The following is a 20380-nucleotide window of genomic DNA, read 5'->3' as shown; positions in this document are numbered from 1 at the left end:
TAGTGGAAGATGTCCCTACCTGTGAAACAAGATGAGCTTCAAGGTCCCTCCCACCACAAACCATTCCATGTTCCCAGGGAGGAAAGAAGAGTGACAGCAGAAGGAATTCTTTCCTCCTGTGTTCCAGCTAGGTGATGGATGCACTAGGACCATGGAAAGCTATAATTAGCACCTCACTTCTCCCCTTGTCTCCCTTTTCCAGGGGTTTCTGCTATTTTAACTCGGTGGCAATCGCAGCCAAGCTGCTCCAGCAAAGGCTCAACGTGAGCAAAATCCTCATCGTGGACTGGGTGAGTAAATGCCTCTTCTGTCCCCTTGGGATTATTCTGAGTGGGTTTCTTCTTGCAAGGGCAAACTCTGTGAGTCAGTGAAAAACTTGTTGCCTGTGGTCTGCAAGCCGAAATTTGGGTTTTTAATTGAGTAAAAGTGTTTTAATTTGAGAAAAAGTTCTTAAAGGGCCCCCCGTTTTCAAATAAAAATAAGGGCTTCTTTGGGATTCTGCTTTGGAAATATATAGAGTTTTATTTTTTAAATAGATTTTATGGGAAGGCATTGGAGTGACTGGATATCAGCCAAAAGTTTTGATTCTGCTGCCACAAATCACCCGCAGGTTAAACCCACAAGTTGAAATGGATTTATTTGTCTTTTGGACCTACTGGGTGGACATTTTTTTTCCTCACTTCTCACCTGTTTTTCCTGTCAGGAAGGGGAATTTTGAATACCTGAATACTATTGAGTTGTGTTTGTGCACCACACAACTCAATAGGGAATCTGCCCATGGCTGATGTTGTTTAACCTGACCTTTAACAGAGCTTTATTTGCATCAAACCCCTTCAAATCCCAAACTGACGCCTTCAATCCGTGTTTTTACTGAGGGATGACCCTCCCTACTATGCTCCCTGTCCCTGCAGGATGTCCACCACGGGAATGGTACTCAGCAAGCCTTCTACAACGACCCCAACGTTCTTTACATCTCACTACATCGCTACGACGACGGCAACTTCTTCCCAGGCAGCGGCGCTCCGGATGAGGTGAGCTCATGGATCAGCACAGCATCCCTCCAAGCCTGAGAGGATCCCAGAATCCTGGGGAACTCCTGCCAGACTCAGAGAGAGCTCCTGCCACCTTCTCAGGGTTCCTTTGGGAGCACAGCTCCCGGGTTGGTGTGTTCCCATCCAAGCCCTGACAGCCGCGGGCAGCGCTTGGCTGACAAGCAGTAAATGAGTCACTGCAGTTAAGCTCTCCAGCCTTTATGGGACAACCTGTTCCAGAGGAGCCAGCTGTCCCAGCACTCCGTGTCCTGCTCAGGATTTCCCATTCCTCAGCAGGAGTTGTTCCTTGGATGCTTGGATGCAGAAGGAACAGATTGTCCATGGCTGCACCACCCGCGCTCGGTTTTTCTGGCACAGCCATGGAGCCTGTCCACCTCCCCTTCTCCACCTCTCCTTCTCCTGGCCCTTCCTTCTCCACCTCTCCTTCTCCTGGCCCTTCCTTCTCCACCTCCCCTTCTCCACCTCCCCTTCTCCACCTCTCCTTCTCCTCCTCCCCTTCTTCTAGCTCTTCCTTCTCCACCTCCCCTTCTCCACTTCTCCTCCTGGCCCTTCCTTCTCCACCTCCTCTTCTCCTGGCCCTCCCTTCTCCACATCTCTTTCTCCTGGCCCTTCCTTCCTTCTCCAGCTCCCCATCTCCTGGCCCTGCCCAGACATCACTCACCACCACCAATACTGCACCTCTACACCCTAAATTTTGGGATTTGAGGACCTGTTGCAGACTCTGCTGGACCAAATCCACTTTTCCTGGTGGTCTCCTCGGAGCCTGCAGCAGTGGAGAGAGCCTTCTCTCCATGAGCTCTGGATGGATGCATCCTTCCTTTCCCTCTATGCTGGCAAGAAATATGATCCCTCAGAGTGATTTGGTGAAGGGAAATTTTATGGAATACATGGAGTGCTCTGAGACACTCCAGGTGACATCTGAAAACTCCAGGAGTTCCTCCGTGTTAATTGTACATTTTCTGAATTGGAAAACATCAATGTTTCCATTTGGATCACTAAAGAAACTTCAATGTGACATGATGCTGCTCCATCACCCTGCTGAAGCGATGAACAGCCCTTTGTACCAGGCTTAATTCCTGCTTTTTAGTAATCTGGTTTACAAAAAGACATTTTCAGACGTGTCATTTTAGACCAAATGAAAGAAAGGATACAAAACAAGTTTGATTTAAGCCAACAATGAATAAATAACCCACCGTGGATAGATGAACACCTACCCCTGTGTTTTTCTACCAAAAATATTTGCACCAGTACAAGGAATAATATGCAATAAAAGCCATGCAGTTTTATCCAGCTGTGCATTGTGTAACACATTCATTTGCACTTTTACATTATTTTTTTTTCATATGCAAAGACCTTCTTGGCAAAAAAAAAAAGGCTGGAAACCTCTGGTTTATTTTTCAATTTTCCCCTCTCTCAGGTAGTTGCAGGCAGGGCAGATGGGGACATTTGCAGTACAAGCAAGGAGAAGGATGTATTTTCATCTCCCACCCACATATCCCTCAAGCAGCCAAAATCCCTTCTCTGTGAATCCTATTTTTCCCCAGCAGAGGGGGAGCTCACTCTGATTAAAATATGCCTTTTCCCCCAGTTGCAACAGTAATGAAATACAAAATATGCTTCTGAATCAAGCTGAAAATGAATGATGGGAAAGGCATTACATGTAGCATACTCTGCTGCAAAAAATGAAGATCCAGTTGATAAGGGGGTGGTTTTTTTGGGTGAGCAGCCGTCAAACCCCACTTGTCCTCATCTCCAAAAAGGATCTGAGCATGCAGGAGCTTTATTTTCCCTCTCATTTCAGGAAAAATCGACCTCACTATTGAATGTACTGTTGAATATTCAGCTGGGAGAACATCAAGGCAGCCAGAATTGGCTGATTAAAAGTCCCATTTCCCTTTTCCAGGTTGGCACAGGAGCAGGGGTTGGTTTCAACGTTAACATGGCATTTACTGGTGGCCTGGATCCGCCCATGGGAGACACGGAATATTTAACTGCTTTCAGGTACTATTGAATTTTCCCTCTCACAAATGGTATTTTTCACCTCTGGTGACTTCAATTCAGGCAGACAGACAGATGCTTGCCAGAACATGGGATGCGAATTTCTGGAATATCACCTTCAAGGAATGGCATTAAATCTGAGAGCATTATTTTCTGCTCTTCTTCCCTGTTACATTGTTACACTGAGCAAAAAGAGCCTTTTCCCCCCTCTTCATTCTGCCATTAAAAAAGCCTCCAGAGAGCACACACAATTTAAAATAACATCAAGTTTGTCTCACTTCTGGCCCAGGAAGGCAGCACTTTGCTCCAGAGGGGAAGCCTGGCTGTCCCAGCAGTCTCCAAGATGGATCTCTTCATTAGGCAGAGAACCTGGAGCTGGGGACTCAGTGACATCAAATATTAATGGAGATTCCAGGCTCCTGGAAAAGGCTCAGGGCTGCACAGTGAGGCATTTGCCAGCCATTTCTTAATTTGGGGAGTTTTTGGGGAGCCGAGGGATGCTTCTCCTGCCCCATGTGCACACCTTCAGTTTTTCCATAAGTTAAACAACAAGCTTTTTTCTCATCCTATGCCAAGTTTGGCCATGATAATACATTATCAAGTGGCCTTTTTAAATCTTAACCAGCTTCTTTGAAAAACATTTTTCCCCCCCACCTCCCCTCCCCCTCCCCAAATCTTTCTATTGATTTTAATGTAAAATAACGCTTTGAAGTTTGCAATTTATAGTCCCCCGAGAGTTAGAAAGTGAAGGGAATGGGTCATATATCCTATTTTTTTCCCCCTTCTTTTCTTGCTTTAGCCCCTTGAGACAATACATGCCTTCAAGGCAGCACCTTGTTATTCCACCCCATCGAATGCCACGTTGCATTTGCTGGGGATCAAACCGAAGATGAAGAAAAGATAAGAAAATTGGCCATAATGAACTCCAGAAGCAGGAGGCATTTTCACCATGAACTTGGAAACTCGCAGTGGAGAACTGAGCTTTAATTCAAACCAGTCCGAATGCCAAACTGTGAGGCTTTGAAGTCTGGAGAGGAATCAGTGGAAATCCTTTGAGCTAGGCAAAGATACTGATAGACTTTTTCTTTTTTTTTTTTTTTTTTGAGCCTTAACTCTTCACATGCCTGTCTGGTTTTAGGGGAAAAAGTCCTTTTTCTGTGTAAAATGAGCAGATTTAAATAACCAGCATGCTCCTCATTTTTTGCTGTTGTATTTCAGAATCAGCCAGCATGTGGATGTGAGAAATGAAACTAACTGAGATAATTGTCCTTCTAAATGAGAGAAATGAGGGAATAAATAAATCCTAGTGAAACCACACGCTGAAAACCTGTTTCAGTGTGAGTTTGCTCCATCCAAAAAAAGGACAGGAGCTCACATCATGAGCCTGAACTCAGCCCCCAAGTATGTGGGCAATCCCAGATTTCCCAGATCAGGCAGAAATGTGTTCAGCTTCAGTGGGAAGAACTCTGGGCATGTCATTCCCAAAGTCCTGAACTCATCAGAACGTTCGCGATGTCTCCGCTGTTGTTCCGTAGTTATAGAAACAAACAGTTGTAAAACTCGGAGGGCTTTTTGGACCAGGATATGTCGTTCCCTAATGTTTTACACCAGCAGAAATCCTGTTTGCCTCTCCCAATCCTCTCAAACCTAGCTAAAAGACCTGCAGGAGAAACAGGAAGGCTCCGGCTGATTCCTTATTACGCGGAAACAGCAATTAGCGAAATTAAAATGTTTTATCCGCAGGAGTTTCCCTCTGAATTTGCTGCAGGGAAGTTTTCCTGATGATTCCAGCAGTTGTGTTGTGTCTGAGGATTTTTTCCCCCTATCCTGAGGTTTCCTCTGCAGTTACAATTCCACGTACAGATCGATTCCGTGTTCGTTTTTATTTAAAACACCTAAACCAGAAGGAAAAGCCAGGACTGTGCTTGGAAGTTCCCTCTTCCTGCCACTTTCAAAAAGTTCAGGAACCAATTTTGGGGGGATTTGGGTTTTTCCTTCAATCCATAAACCATTTCAGGAGCGAGGAGGAGGGGGAAGAGATGATGATGTTTTGCCTGGAACGGTTGTTGCTGTATTTTCAATTTCATGCTCTCCCCACGCCGATTTCATCCCCAAATTCCAAATCCCTTTTGACACAGTAAATGACTGTGGAGAAACAAAGACAGGAATTTTCGGGAAGCTGACTAGCCTGAGGAGCAGTGGATAACATTTTTAGTTTGCCTATATAAAATATATAGCATTTATGAACCTGTATATCCATAACATATATAGAAATATACATTACATATAAAAATACATACATAAATATATGCATTGATATAAATATATACACTTAATGTATATAAATATATACTTAGCATATATAAAAATATATATAAAATGTGTATATATGGCCAAGAGTGGGAAATATACTCTAAAATTTAAAATATGCTCAGCCTTCTAAGTTTCACTAATTTACTTGCTGCAATTGGGCATTTAAAGCCCCAAATAATCCTCTGTAGGATTGTTTCATCTGCATGTCGTTTATTAGGCATTTAATTGGGGAATTGGCTAATGCCAGGCTAAAAATTGTTCATTCAGCCTTCTGGAAAATAGATCTAAAATTGCATTTTTTTTTTTTCTCTCTCCCAAGTGATTGCAGAACACAATGGGGAGGTTTTGCTGTTCGCAGCCATCAGCTTGCTCTCGTGTAGAGCTGTTCAGCTCAGCTGGAACCAGGCAAATAAAAGGATTTAATTCATTTTAGGCAAGCAAAACAAGCCTCTGAAATTTAGGAAATTTCAGTTTCCTTGTTTTTTAAAAAGTCCTACATGGATTGAATGAGTATTCAGTGTTAGGAATATTCATTCCTCAGTGAATAACTTTACAGCTGCCTCAGCCATTCCTTAAAAGATCCAATTCCAGGCAGAACTGCTTATCTCCTGGACAATAATTTGAATTTCTGGTTTTTTTACAATCTCATCAGCAGGGCAAAGCCATGGGGTTGTTTGCAGTTTAATCCTTGTTTCCTGTGGAGGGTTTGGCTTCCCTGGGATGGATCTGAGCATAGGGGCTGGTTTTATCCATGGACAAGGGAAATTTAAAAAGCAAAAAGCTGGATGAGATGTGTCCAGAACATTGTCCACAGATGGAATCTTGGAGAAACACTGGATTTTTTAAATTTTTTTTCAAAGAGAGCTGTGGCTGTGGCTGTGGCTGTGGCTGTGGAATGCTGTGTTTGTGCTGGAATTGGGAGGAAGGTGGCAGCAAGAGCAGCTCTTGGGAGGTTGGGTGGGAGCCACGGGGAAAAGGAGAGGGTTGGAGAGCGGGGTTTGGCTTGGGATTTTGGGTGGGTGGGGAGATGGTCTTTAAGGTCCATTCCAACCATTCTGTGCTCTATGAGGTGTCCCATGGCCAAGAATCCCTATGGATCCATGATCCCAGCTTGAGGCTGCAGGTTTGGGGTGGCTCTGGTGATCCCACACTTCCACTGAGATCCTAGTACCTCCCACGGCATTATAACTCAGGGGGAAAAAATCTGATTATTTGAGCAGTTCTCCATGGGTTAGAAATGAAAGAGCTCCGCAGCACTTCAAAGCTCAGGGAAAATAAACCTCTGGGCTGCTGCACTTGCTCTGGAATTGCTGCCTCAGGCTGTGGTGAGGGAGGTGATTTCTCCCAAAAGCGCCTGTGGGTTCCACCAAACTGTAAAGTCACCAGGCAGAGCTGTGCCCTTTTGTCTTCCTTTTGGAATCAGCCCCCAAGGACAAAATAGAGAGGGCAGTCATGTCGTTGAGGAGAAAATTTAGACTCCTTGTTGTAATTTTGTGTGGATTAGGGGAAAATTATATCCTTTTCCTTGCAGAGGTTTCTGTGTCTGTGTGCAGAGATAGGCAGCAGGGAGATTGCAGGAGGCTCTGGGGTTGCTGTGGCAAATAGTTGGGAAAAAAAATAAAGCTGGCAGGTGTGGGTTTCGGTTTTTTTGGAGTTTTTTGTGTCTGAGTGCCTGTCCCTGCTCCGGGGTGGCAGTGGGAATGTCAGGATGGGTTTGCTCAGTGCCTGGCAGAGGTTAATGCTCCGTTCAAAATGAACTCTGTGGAGGGTGGTGGCACAAGCTCAGCTCTGCTGCCTCTGGCAGATGTCTTGTGGCTGTTTAATATCCTTGTGGCAAAAACTGGGAGCTTTTATGAGTGTCCTGATAGCACTTGAGCCACCTCAGCATGGAACAGGCCTCCCCGGGCTCTGTTTTTAGAGCATCATGTAATGATTTTACTCAATAAAGTGAGGTTTTCATGTGTGTGAAGGTATTTACAGGTCCATGCTTTGGGATGTGAGTGAAATGACTGCAATTCCTGCTGTAGAAAGTTATCCTGGCTGGTAGCTGTTCCTAGGGTGGGGAAATAACAGGTCAGGTTGCCCTAGGGATACATCCAGCATTCAGTAAGTGCAGTTATACTGGAAAAATAGTTTGGCAAGTGCATCTTGATGTAGGGAATGGGGTGTTTGCAACCTCATGTAGGTTTAGAAGAGAAGTTGTGGAGTTTGGAGAGAGAGAAACCAGAGGGGAGAAAGGTTTTTTGGTGAGAAACCACAGGAGCAGAGCTCTTGTTTAATTGAAATACAACTTTTAACAATTGATAGGATATGGATGCTGAGCAATTCCATACATTTTTTAGTGAGCAAACTATCAGAGGAAGGGGAACTAGCATTGGAAGAGGTGGATTTGGGTGGGATGTTTGCATTCTAAAGCTCTTTTACCCCATGGGACATTCCCAGCCTTTCATTTTGGGAAATGAGAAGTGCAGCAAGAGAGAAAGGAATCACTTTGCAAAGCCTAAAGGAGATGTTTTGAAGGAGGACATGGAGATAATGCCTTGCAGTGAGGTTTTCCAAGTGGTTTTGCAGCCTGTGCCAGATGCCCTCCTATTTTATCCTTATTCCCATGGATATGAGGAAGGATATGATCCCAAACGGGAAGCACAAGGTATGACACTAATTTCCCCGCTCAAAACACAAGGATGTCACTGGAGGAAGAGTGCAAGGAGTTCTGCCAGCCCGGCTCTCACCTTGCAGGAAAACACATGGAAGGGAATACCATGGAATAAGGGGGCTGGTAAGAAGGTTTGAGCATCCAGCAGAGCCACCCTGACATGTCTGCTGTGGATATTTTGTGTTGCAGGACAGTAGTGATGCCCATTGCCAACGAGTTTGCCCCAGATGTCGTGCTGGTGTCGTCTGGTTTCGATGCTGTGGAAGGACATCCCACACCCCTCGGAGGATATAATCTGTCAGCAAAATGTGAGTGGGGCCTTTGCTTCTGCTGCTGTCCTAGGGGTTGAAGGGCAGTATTCCCACATTTTTCATTTCAGGGTCTATTTCAGGTTTTCGTTTCAATGGCAAAACTTTCAGTCTTTGAATTTTCATGTCATTTGTCTTTTTATAATACATATTTTGGCCTGGCTGAAGCCTTAATTTTTTTTTTTTGAAGCATTGCATATTTCAACTTTGAAATATTCAATATGTAATATTCTGTAATTTATTTATAGTCACATCTCTGCTGAACTACAGAGTTACTCTGACTTTAATATAAAATCGCACAAAAAGGCAATACCAGCTGTAAACACTCTCATTGCTACTAAAAGTCCATTTCTTCCTCCAGGATACCTTATTAAAATTTTGAATATTTTTTGCACCCCACCTTTGAGTTAATTACAGAGATCCACAAAAACCTCCTTTTTGCTTCGGGTCTGGGATGTTTTTGGGAGATGCACTGAAATCCCCTCCAGGTTACGTGGACTTTACCTGGCACTGTTTCGTTCAGATTAATCCAGAGAACAGTTTTTCTTGCAAAAAGAGTTTTTATTATTATTTTTTAGGAGTTTGTTCCAGCCAGGAAAGTTGTTCTCTACAGTGACCTTTAAAACCTCGTGAGGGAGCTGAACCTATAAACTTTATATAAGAATAAAGTGAAATAGATTTACAAGAGACGAGTTCTTTGAGATAACCAGAAACACTTTAGGAAGGGAAGTTCTCCTTTACCTGCTGGTTCAATTTGCCATGCTCTGCTCCTCTCACAAAACCAGTTATGGGATCAGCAGTGAATGTTTTTATTTATCTGTTAATTTGTTAATTTGCCAACTCGCAAAGGGGTTTGCTCCGAAACAGAAAGCAGGGAGCGGGGATGGAGGATGGAAATTCCCTGGCTTTTCCTTTGCTTGGCTTTTTGATTATTTTTTCTTTTTTTTCCTGGAGATGGGGGGAAGGTTGCTTTGAGGACACGTTTTTCAAATCCCGGCCGCTCGGTTCTGTTTTGTTTAAAGGGGGCAGAAATGTATTGTGTGTCATCTGATCAAAGTGCCGAGTGCCCTTGGAATTTTTATAGCGAATTACGGCCGGCAAGAGCCGTCTGCCGAGAACGAGATGTCAAACCTAAATCTCTCCTGCCTCAGCTCTGCAGTGCTGCTATCCCAACCCAAACCCTGCCCAGTCCCCTTCCTGCTTCCTCCCAAAAAATCCCCCCCTTCCAGAGGGAATATTCTGTGTTTAATTCAGGGTGCTGAGGGGGATCAAGGTGGTGCTCTCACCTGGGGAGCACACGGATCCATCCCGGCTGGAACGGCGCGGCTAAAACCCAACCTGGCTCGCGTTATGTCCTCTCAAACCCCCGGTGGGCTTTTAATATGATGTAATTCCTCTCCGTAATTCTTTGATCCTTGGCCAGGAGCTCGATTCCAGCCGCCACCTTTGCCCTTCTGCTGCATTTGCTCTGTTCCTCCTCGCAGGTTTCGGGTACCTGACGAAGCAGCTGATGGGGCTGGCCGGGGGTCGTGTGGTGCTGGCCCTCGAAGGTGGCCACGACCTCACTGCCATCTGCGACGCCTCGGAGGCCTGTGTGTCTGCCCTGCTGGGAAATGAGGTACAGGCACCCCAAAATCTCCTTCCTCCTCGGGTTTGGGTGTCTCGTCCTCCCTCCTGCCAAGTTGCTGTCGTTGTTTTGGGTCCTTCTGACCTTTGGTGCTTTAAAGAGTGTTTTGTGTTTAAAAACCACCTGTGCTTTGCTGTCTGTGTGGTGAGTGAAACGGCTAAGAATGATGTTTCTGGGTTTGTTCTTTCTCCAAATTATTTGCTTTGTGCTCTTTGAAAAAACAACTCTTTTAATTAATTTCTGAATTCCTTGTGCAAGCCTTCCCTTCTCTTTGCTCCCCTCTCTAGTCCTACAGCAGTTTCTGCTCTGTGGGACAGCTTGCTTGACATGGTTTGCAGTTGGAATTTTTCCTTGGAATTATATTTTCTGCATGTTGCTGTGTAGGAAAAGCCTTGGCTGTGTCAGAGAAATTGGCCTGGGCATGGGGAATGCCTCCAGCCTGCACTCAGTCCTCAGGACAGCTGAAATCTTGGGAGGTAGCTGCTACATCAGCATGGAAACTGGGGAGTTCCAGTGGTGGGGCACTGGCACAGGGTGCTGAGAGAAGTTGTGGCCACCCCTGGATCCCTGGAAGTGTCCAAGGCCAGGCTGGATGAGGTTTGGAGCAACCTTCCATGGCAGGGGGTGGAACAGGATGAGCTTTAAGGTCCCTTCCATCCCAAACCATCCTGGGATTCTGTGAGGTGTTTATTGCAGCGCCCATCTGCTTTAAGTTCTCACCACAGACAATCCTCTGGCTCCATCCACCTTGGGGTGCAGGATGCACTTTGAAAAGGAAACAGTGGGAATAACACCTGGAGGATGTCATTCCTCCTGCTCACCATGCTGCTAGGATTGCTGACTACAACCTCGTGCAGTAAATAAGTGCTTGATCCAAGCCATGGATAGGTTTGTGGGGAGATCTCAGCACTCAGAATACTTCGGATGTTATGAGCTGCCTGAGTGGTTTCATTGAGCAGAGTGCATATTGATCCTTAAAGGTAAAAACATCGATTATTTTAATCACAGCTCCAAGGCACTTCAGAACACTTAAACACAGACCTGCTCTCACTTGTCCTAGGTGGGCTGTGCAGATAGGATATTATTCCCTGGCTTACCCCCACATCAGAAAGCAGGAAACACTCGTTTTATCCAGGTCTTTCCTCGAGCCTTTTGAAGGCAGGGGCGTCGGGGGGAGCGGCTGCAGCTCCGAGCCGCGGTGCTTTGATGCGGTTTGATCTACGGCGTGTCGGGGATCCTGCCTGCGCACACATGGACAGGCAGCTGTGGCCAGGGCAGGCTGCAGGGAGCTGGGCTGGCTCAGGAGCCATCCCAGAGCTCCACTGGGGCTGCTAGGAAATGAGGGGAGCGGTGCCAGTCCCCCGAGCGCCGGCGTCCTCCGGCGGAGATCAAACCCCGCGCGCCGGGAGGAGCGCGGTGCGGACACGGAACAGGCTCCTTTCCAGCCAGCCAGGAAATTAAACCAGAGCTGGGCTGTGCAGCTGATTGTGGTGCTGGGGAGGAGGTCAGGACTGGGGGAGGGAACTGTGCTGCTGTGGGGGCAGAGTGGTGCAAAGCTCAGGGTGTCAGTGAAATCGAAGGTGGGTTTGGTGCGGGGAGAGAGATTTTGATACAGGCTGAGGGAGTTGGGGTTGTCTGGCCTGGAGAAGGATCTGGGGAGAAGTGTTCCAGTGCCTAAAGGGGCTCCAAGAGGGCTGGACAGGAACTGTGGACAAGGTCCTGAAGGGACAGGAAAAGGGGGAATGGGTTTAATCCATTTTAAACCCAGAGAGCAGGGTTAGATAGGATACTGGGAAGGAATCCTTCCCTGTGAGGGTGGGCAGGCCCTGGCACAGGGTGCCCAGAGAAGCTGTGGCTGCCCCTGGATCCCTGGCAGTGTCCAAGGCCAGGTTGGACAGGGCTTGGAAGGTGTCTCTGCCTGTGGCAGGGGGTGGGATGAGATGAGTTTTATCTCCCTTCCAACCCCCAGCATTCCATGATTCCATGATTCTGAGGTCTGCTGATGGCAATCCAGAGCAGTAAGCCACCTCTCCTTTCCCATCACTGTGCAGAGCTGCTCACTCCATCGTGGGCAGCACCAGCCTTTGCCCTTCAACCAGGAAGCTGATAACAATCAGGTGCCTCATGCCCAGAGGTATTTCCTCCCTTTTCCACAGGCTGGGAATGTTTTCTGTGAGTGTTATTCCAGGAAGAGGAGTGTGCTCTGGAATCAGAAACGTGCTTTGTCTCAGTGTCAACCAAGAGGCCTTGGAAAGCTCTTGCTTAAAGACTCATCCAGGAGTTGCTTTTGCCTTCTCTTAATGTCATACAGAAACCAGTTTGGAGCAAAACTATTTTGAGAGTGGAGAATTAATGAAAAGTGCAATCCATAATTACTAAATCTGGAATGCAGCATCCCGTGAAGTACCTATGGAATGGCTACCATGTGCTCACAAGAGCAGTCTTGGCTGCAGCTTCTCTTGGCTTTGAGCAGAAGTTAAACTTTGCCATAGATATTTTTAACTGCGAAACTCTGGCTGTTCTTTGCTGGGGAATATCCCTGGCTGGGCCTTGAGTGCTGTTTTCAGACACAATTGACAGACATCTCTTGTTTTGGACAGCCCACCTTGGAGGTTTGGGATGAATTCATTCATTAATGGAGAACCTGGGAGGGCAGAGGTGTCTCCTCTTCTTGGCTTTTTCTAAAGGAAATCAACTAAATCCTAAACCATCTCTCCAGCAGTGCTGTCAGACCTTTCCTGGGATGGCACAGACAGGGACACCTCCCATTGAGGAAGAGACCAGTGGGAGGTGTCCCTGCCTGTGGCAGGGGGTGGAATGAGATGGGCTTTGAGGTCCCTTCCAAGCCAAACCATTCTGGGATTCAATGGTAACATTTCTTTGGTGTTCCTCTCTTTCCAGCTTGACCCTCTTCCAGAGAAGGTTTTCCAGCAGAGAGCAAATGCTAACGCGGTGCATTCCATGGAGAAAGTCATCGAGATACATAGTGAGTGCAGCCCCACCGACCCAGCTGGTTCCCTGGGGGCACCCCATGGGTTTCTCAATCGTTCAGCTCCATGTTCCCATTTCCCAGTTTCCTGGTGGTCACTTTACCCTGGCCTGGGTTTGTGCAGCCACAAACTGGTGTTGCTGTGATTGGAGTGATGCCCAGCAAGGCTTTAGCCCTTGTGGGGGAATTTCCAGCCATATTTGTCATTAGGTCTAGAAGTTTCTGAGGGATTTGTGGTGGAAAAGGAATTATTTTTTGAGCACCTAAGGCCCTTGAAGGCAGAATATGGATCAGATGAGTGTTCCCTAGGCAGTTCTGGGCTGGCTGCTGGGTTTGGGACAGCGGGAGCAGTGCTGCTGCCCTGATGGCCCTGTTGTCACCTCTCCCCCAGGCAAGTACTGGCATTCCCTGCAGCGTTTCGCCTCCACGGTGGGATATTCCCTGGTGGAGGCCCAGAAGTGTGAGAACGAGGAGGCAGAGACGGTGACGGCCATGGCATCGCTGTCGGTGGGCGTGAAGCCAGCGGAGAAGAGGTCAGTGCTTTTCCATCCCATCTCCACCTCTGCCCAGGGAGAAGGAGCAGCATTACAGGTTCATTCTCTCCTTCCAGCCATTGCTGCTGCATTCCCCACACCCCACTGTGGATTTCCAAAAGACCTCCTGGGCTACAGGAGAGCAGCAGAGCCATGTGGACACCCTGTGTCTGAGCCTTCTGCTCCAAGCGTGGGTTTGGACCGCGAGAGGGAATTTATTTTGCTGGGGAAAATGTTAACATTTCCCAAATGAAAACAGATTGTCCAAAAGCCCTTCTTGGTGGGAAGTCTAATTCCAGGTGATCCCAGCTGGCTGGGCAGGAAGGCGATGGGAATGTAAGGAGGGAGACTTGGCACCACAGATTGTCCAACTCTGTCACACCCAACCCTCTTTCCTCTCTCTCCTCCCTCTCCCCTCCCTCAGACCTGAGGATGAACCCATGGAAGAGGAGCCTCCTCTGTAGCATCCACCTTCGAGCTGGAGTTCTCCTGTCTGTTCATCTTCGTCTCGAAGCTCTGCCAAGAAGCTTTCTCTTGTTACTCCTGCGTCCTGTCATGGTTCTTTCCAGAAGGACAGCCAGGTGTAAAGCAAAGCAAGCGACACAAAAAAACAAATCTCTCCACATCTTTGAGTCTCTTTTTGCCGAAAAAAATGCTGGTGAAGAGCAGCAAAGGACTGACAACGTTGGGCACTCTTCCTCTGGTCCTCACCGGGAGTGGAAAGAGGAACGACGCCCAGGAAGTCTTTGGCAGAGTTGCCAAAAAAAAACAAACAACAACAAACAAAACACAAGAATAATAAAGAAATCAAAGATTTAACAACACAAATCAAACAAACCTTAACGTAAAACTGGTGCTTACAAAGTTGATTACCCACAACTGAGCAATCTCCGCTTGAACCACTCGACCCATCGTGTACTTTCATTTCTTGGATATTTGGAAATGGCTCTTGCCTGCCTGTGAGTCAACGACAGCTCTCGTCGGAACGGGAACGTTGGGAGATGATGGTGTATTTTTATCGGGGTGGGACAGGAAATGAAATGAGGGACTCATCTGACACCTAAAGGAAAGGGAAGGAGAAGGGGAATGGTAGCCCAGATGGAGTCGGCTTTATTGTCTCCAAAGCCATCTGAAGATGAGTTTGTGCCTTTTTTTTTAATTGATGGATTCGGTGCAGCTGGATTTTCTGAAGTTTGAGGAACAATGCCTTAAGTAAAAATTAATTAAAAAAAAACAAAACACAAAAAAAAATTTAAAAAAAAATAATAAACCACAAAGAACACAGCAGTTCCTGAATATTTTTCCTCTGGTTGGAAAAGCCAAGGACTGCCATCAGGAAGGAAGACTTTTTTTGGCTTGTGCTGGCATGATGGTGGGAAGCAGGCATCAGCTGAACAGAGCGTCTCCAAAAACTGTCGACAAGTTTGGATTTGTTTTGTTTTCTTTCATTGCTGTTTCAGAGAAAAAAAAAAGGAAAAAAGGAAAAAAAAAAGAAAAAAAGGAAAAAAAATTAAGGTAGTTGCCAAAAAAGTGGCAAATACTGTTGGGTCTTTGAAATTCAACCATTTTTAACAACCAATTTTCAAATGTTTTCTCTCTCTTCTACATTATCTAGTAATTGAACTTATCAATTTGGTTGTCGAAGCATGTATTAGACACAAATGCAGGTTTTAAGACTGGAATGCTTTTTATTAAAAGCAACTAGCATGAGATATTGCTTAAATTGTTAGGTATAAATATATATATGTGTATAATGTATATTCCAAATGTATTCCAAGCTTAGAAACCGGATTCCTATGAATTATTGAGAAAAATATTTATGATGCATTTATAGAAAAAAGAAAAAATATGTAATAAATGCATACTCTAACAGTAGCCATTGGAAGCTCCCTAGGGACAGATTTGGGAATTGGAACGTCAAAGGTGCTTTTGGAAAAGGATCCAGGTTGAAACTTGAGGACTTTTCAGGCGACAGGTTGTGAAGTTTTTCAGAAAGCCAACACTTTAGCCACTGGGCAACTACCCTAAACATTTGTATTTTAATTTAAGGTTTTTAGTTGTGATCCTTTTCTAACAAAAACGAGAAAAAAAAAGAGTTTTTTATAGCAAAGACGATGAATTTGCTGTTAATTTTTATATGGATATTTCCCGAAAACCCTCCGGAAGCCTTGTTTGTGTGACTCTGACATTTCTTTTCCATTTGGCAGGTTTCCTTTCCGAACGGCAATAGCATCTAAACCTTTCTTCCTCCCTCTTTTCTTGCTTGTACATGGATTTTCCTTTTTTTTTTTTGTTTTTAATTTTTTAAATTTTATTTTTAAATTTTCTGTATTATTTTCTCTCCTTTTCCTCAACTCTTTTTGTACAGTGAGCAGCTTTCTGCAGGTGTAAGGAACTGTGGGCAGACTGACAAGAGTTTATTTTTTCCTGGGAAAGGGCGCATTTTACCGAGAAGGAGGAGGAGGGACCGTGATAGGCTCTTTTTTGTAACGATTCCACCGACTGTATATTTCCTCAGCTCTCTCGTAGTAGCTATGTAAAGAAAATTAGGAATTTTCTTACCTGGCGGGCGATGCCTTTATCCAGACTGCGGCTGCTGGCGCTGCCTGCCCTCGGCAAGGCTCGTCGGACGCTCCGCGACCGCTGGCGTTTTCTCTCCGCCCGCACACACCCCACCTCCTCTCTCCCTCTTTTTCTCTCCTCTTCTTTTTCATCCCGGCGCTGGGAGGGGGTCTGGAGGGATTTTTTTTCGCCCCCCACCCCGAGGAGGTCGTTGCCTCCCAGGAATGCTGGGTGGGAGAGTTGAGCGCCCCGGAGGAGACAGTGCTCCCTCCCTGTGTGCCTCCTCGCAGCAGTGTAGGACACACATCCCTCTTCCCAGCACAGCTTCTCCCTAACCACCCTGCTTTTATCCTCTTCCCACGCTGACTGACGGGGTCGCTTCCAGTAACTTCTCTTCTTTCCAGTCCTCGAAGCAGCCGCTTTCGTTCCGTTCAGGACTCGCTCGCTGGAGGAATTGGAAGCGTGACTCCCGAATGCAGGAGGCTTTTGTTTCCTTCCTCCATTTCTAGTTTCAAAGCCAGACACTACAGTATTTGAGTTGTGCCAACCCAAGTACATCCTAAAATCTCGAAAGCTCCGGTTGCAAGGACCGTCCTGGGCGTATCCCAAAAATCCCGCTGTGCGAGAGCACCGCGTACCTGGGGGTGTTGTGGTTTGGGGTTGGTTTTTTTTTCCATCCGACCACGCTGCTGCTGTGATCTCAAATCCATCCGGCTGCTGAATTGGGTGACTGATGTGGCATTTTCCTCCCCGTGCTGTGGGCAGTGTTTACACCTCCCTTTGTTCTTGTCAGCTCTTCCCCGGAAGGTTTTTCACGTTTCTCCTCCCGGTCGTGGCAAAGTTTTTTCCTTCCTTCTTGCAACCTTCCACGGCTGACCGTGCTGAGCCAGTTCCTTTGGAAAATCCGGAGGAGCTTGTCGGGATGCCACCTTCCTTCCTTCCTTCCATCCTTTCCATCCTTTCCCTCAGCTTTTTGCCAGGATGGAAAGATTTTTCCCGAGACTCCAGAGCTCGTCTCCTCCAAATTCCCGGCGCCGTGGATTTGTCTTGCAGCATTCCCCTCTTCCCTGGGAACGCTCTTCCCTGGGCTGTGACCTTCCCTGGGGATGCTTTTCCCTGGGAATTCTTCCCTGGGGCACGGAGAGAGGGGAGGGAGCCCTCGTTTTGAGGCTCTCCGGGGTTTTTTCACCTTTTTGAGCCATTAAGCTTCTTCATTTCAGATGACTTTGCCATGGGGCAGGAGCCCGGGATGCTCCTGCATCCCATCACGTGCTGCCCAGGGCATCCTTTGTACCTGCTTGGGAAGAGAAGGAACATCTTCCAATCCTCTTTACAGTGAAGTGAGGCCCAGTTTGCAGTACACAAGTAACCATTGGGGTTTGGTTTTTATTTGTTTTCTTTTTTTTTTTTCTTTTTTGTTTTGGTTTTTGTTGGTTGGTTTGTTTGATTTTTTTTTTTTTACTTTCGATACAAAACATTCCTTTTTTTATTAGTCACGGTCATGTATTCATTCCATTCTTCCTTTTGTAAACTTTTTTGGGCCCACGTTCTTTTACGGGCATTGATATATATAAATATATATATAAATATATATGAATATATTTTTTTAAGTTTCCTACACCTTGAGGTTGCATGGTCTGTAAGGTTGGCATGTCTTTATATTGTATACAGATTTTGCACGCCAAACTTGGCAGCTTTGAAAACGATAACAAGAAAAAAAAATGGAAAAACAAAAAAAAAAGTAAGAGGTGGTTTGGGGTTTTTTGGGGCTGGTTTTTGTTTTGTTTTGTTTTGTTTTTATATTGGGTTTTTTTTTTCCTCTCGTGGCATTTGCGGAGACTAAAGGTTGGGATGTTGTTGTCACACACACTCACCCACACAGCTACACACAAAGGAAGGAGAGTGGGAATTTTTTTTTTTTTTTCCGAGTCTTACTGAACTTAATGAGAAGAAATTGTGCTTTTTATTGTTTAAAAGAGTAAATAAAAAACAAAAAAGGACTACTTAAAACATTTCTCATTTTAAGAAGAAAAGAAAAAAAACTAAGACGTTTATTTAGCACTTGTGACTTACCAATAATAGAGTTTATTGTATTTATGTGGAAACAGTGTTTTTTAGGGGAACTACGCCGAACACACCAAGTAAACTGCCTGTGTCATTATTATTATTATTATTGTTATTATTATTTTCCTTTGGGTTGGTGTTTTTGCTTTGATTTCTCGGCTGGGTGGGGAGGTTGGATGCAACCCTTGTGTCACCGCGCGGAGTCGTTCATTCCGAGGAGCCGGATGGATGGATGATGGATGGATGAGGAGAGGAGGAGGACTTTAAAGAGTTAACTCTTCAGCACAGCTGCGTTAACTTTTTTAAGAAATTACTTTTACATGATGTATTATTGCTCGGTTTCACTTTAAGCAGTCGTGTACTGTGCAACACTGTGGTTTAACAAAAAAAAACGAGACTTTACCGCGAAAGGCAAAACGTGTTTCTTCATTGTCACGGAGTTGGGCTCGTTCTCAGCCCATCTCCACTTTGTCTTTGATATTGATGATGAAAAAAAAAAAAAGAAAAAAAAAGTATCCTATTGAAAGAAAATAAATTAACACTTTTTCTGTGCTCCATAGTGGAGGCGCTATTTTCCAATTTATGAGGATGACAAACTTATATATATAATATATATATAAAAGTGGGGGCAGGGAGGGGGGGAAGGGGTTGAAACATTATTCACCCGAGAGCTTATTACAGATATGTAGTATCAAAAAGTTGTAACTATATTATATTCTACTTTATACCTATACATGCTCAGTATGACGTCACCATTGGTAGCAGCTACCGGTTTACGCTGTAATTTAGACACAATTTCACTCTTATTGTATGGACCCTACTTTCAGTGATGGTAGCATTCTTTGTGCTCGATTTTCCAATGGTCCTTTCTTTTGAATTGGTGGAGTTGGAATATTTTTTTTTCTCATTCTTGTTTTTTCTCTCTTTGTTTTTATTTTGTTTTTCTTTTATTTTTCTCTTTTCTCTTTATTTTTTTTTTCTTTTTTTACTGGCCAATGGTGTCTTTCTCTGACAGTACCGACTTCGATTTCAACTTTATTAGGAGTCCAGTATTTTGTACCACATTATGACAACTTGTTATTCTTGTGGTGTAAATAAAAGAAAAAAGTTAATTATAGTACCACCCGGGTTTCTGCTACTGATCTTCTTTCCTTCCTTGGCTGGGATGGGATGTTTCACCTGCTGGGTTCTTCAAAGTGGTTTTTTTGGGCAAAATATACCCATGTGTGTGTTGGGATGTTCCTGGAAAAGTTCCTAGAGCTTCTCAGTTCCTTGTGGCTCCCAGATGTGCGTTGACAAGCACCTGCAAAAAAAAAAAATTAGTTTCCAGGTGAAGCAGATCCACCTTTATACCTTTCATGGCCTTTTTCAGATGTGTTTTCCCTCTAATTGGCCTCATGGAATTGTCCTCTGCTGCCTGGCCTGCCACTGGGGTGGGTGATGCTCCACACCCTTCCCAGGCCTCTCACAGGGTTTCATTTTCTTAATTTCACTTGTTTTCCTGATATTTTTAAAGGAGAAGGAGGCAGTTCCTCCCTGTGGGCAGCAAGTCAAGGCTTTGTGCTTCAGGTGAATGTCTGTGGCAGTGGCAGCACCACAGGGAGGAACAAAATCCAATATTGAATGTACAACCTGAGCACATGGGGGGCAAAGAGCTCAGTCTGTGCCAGGAAAACGTCCTGGATTTTATGATGGGGTTTGGATCTGTCTGCCTGGGTATGGGAGAAAAGGCTAAAGCTGGGCCAAGGCAGGAGAAAGTTCACAACAAGAGGGACATTGAGGGGCTGGAGTGTGTCCAGGGAAGGGAATGGATCTGGGAAGGGGCTGGAGCAGCTGAGGGAGCTAAGGAGAGAGAGGAAAGAGAAAAGTGGGAAAGCTCGTGGGTCAAATGAAGATGGATTTAAAAATGCAAGGGCCAGGGGGTCAAGCTGCAAAGGCTCAGCTAGAGCAAAGCAGCAGGAAGGAAAACCCAAGGAAAGTGATGGCAAACAATCCCTGAATGGAAAGCTCTTCCTGCAGGAGCTGCTCAGGGAACAAATCTCGGAGGTGCCTGGAGAACCACCTCTCCTCAGCAGGGCTGTTCGCTGAGCAGCAGGGAATACATTTTAGGAATTGTAGGAGTGGTAAAAAGCCATCTCCCCAGGCTGTGGGGAAGTCGCAGCCTGCCTTTTTATCCAGCAGCACAGATTGGCAAAGCCCTTTCCTGCTGAGGATGGGGAATACGTTCCCATTTCACGGCTGTGCTAATGGAAGGCTGCAGCAGGGACGGAGCAAATTC

The 20380-nt window shown here is 45.6% G+C and overlaps 1 protein-coding gene and 1 pseudogene across 9 annotated transcripts in view; both read left to right on the top strand.

Moving 5' to 3' along the window:
- HDAC4 (histone deacetylase 4) overlaps positions 1–19225 on the top strand; it is a 163723-nt gene extending 144498 nt beyond the window's left edge. For all 9 annotated transcript variants that reach the window (XM_085065865.1, XM_085065866.1, XM_085065868.1 and 6 more), the window contains 8 exons: positions 203–290; positions 912–1031; positions 2956–3053; positions 8209–8327; positions 9812–9945; positions 12856–12940; positions 13335–13476; positions 13901–19225. In XM_085065865.1, coding sequence (XP_084921991.1) covers positions 203–290; positions 912–1031; positions 2956–3053; positions 8209–8327; positions 9812–9945; positions 12856–12940; positions 13335–13476; positions 13901–13940 — 826 coding nt within the window. In that variant the 3' untranslated portion in view covers positions 13941–19225. The remainder of the gene's footprint in view (positions 1–202; positions 291–911; positions 1032–2955; positions 3054–8208; positions 8328–9811; positions 9946–12855; positions 12941–13334; positions 13477–13900) is intronic.
- On the top strand, positions 17671–19225 carry LOC146434365 (uncharacterized; annotated as a pseudogene).
- Positions 19226–20380: the final 1155 nt, after the last annotated feature.

The sequence above is a fragment of the Lichenostomus cassidix genome, chromosome 7, assembly GCF_008360975.1.
Source record: "Lichenostomus cassidix isolate B80296 chromosome 7, HeHo_3.0, whole genome shotgun sequence".
Classification (NCBI taxonomy): domain Eukaryota; kingdom Metazoa; phylum Chordata; class Aves; order Passeriformes; family Meliphagidae; genus Lichenostomus; species Lichenostomus cassidix.
This window is presented reverse-complemented; position numbering and strand designations above follow the sequence as displayed.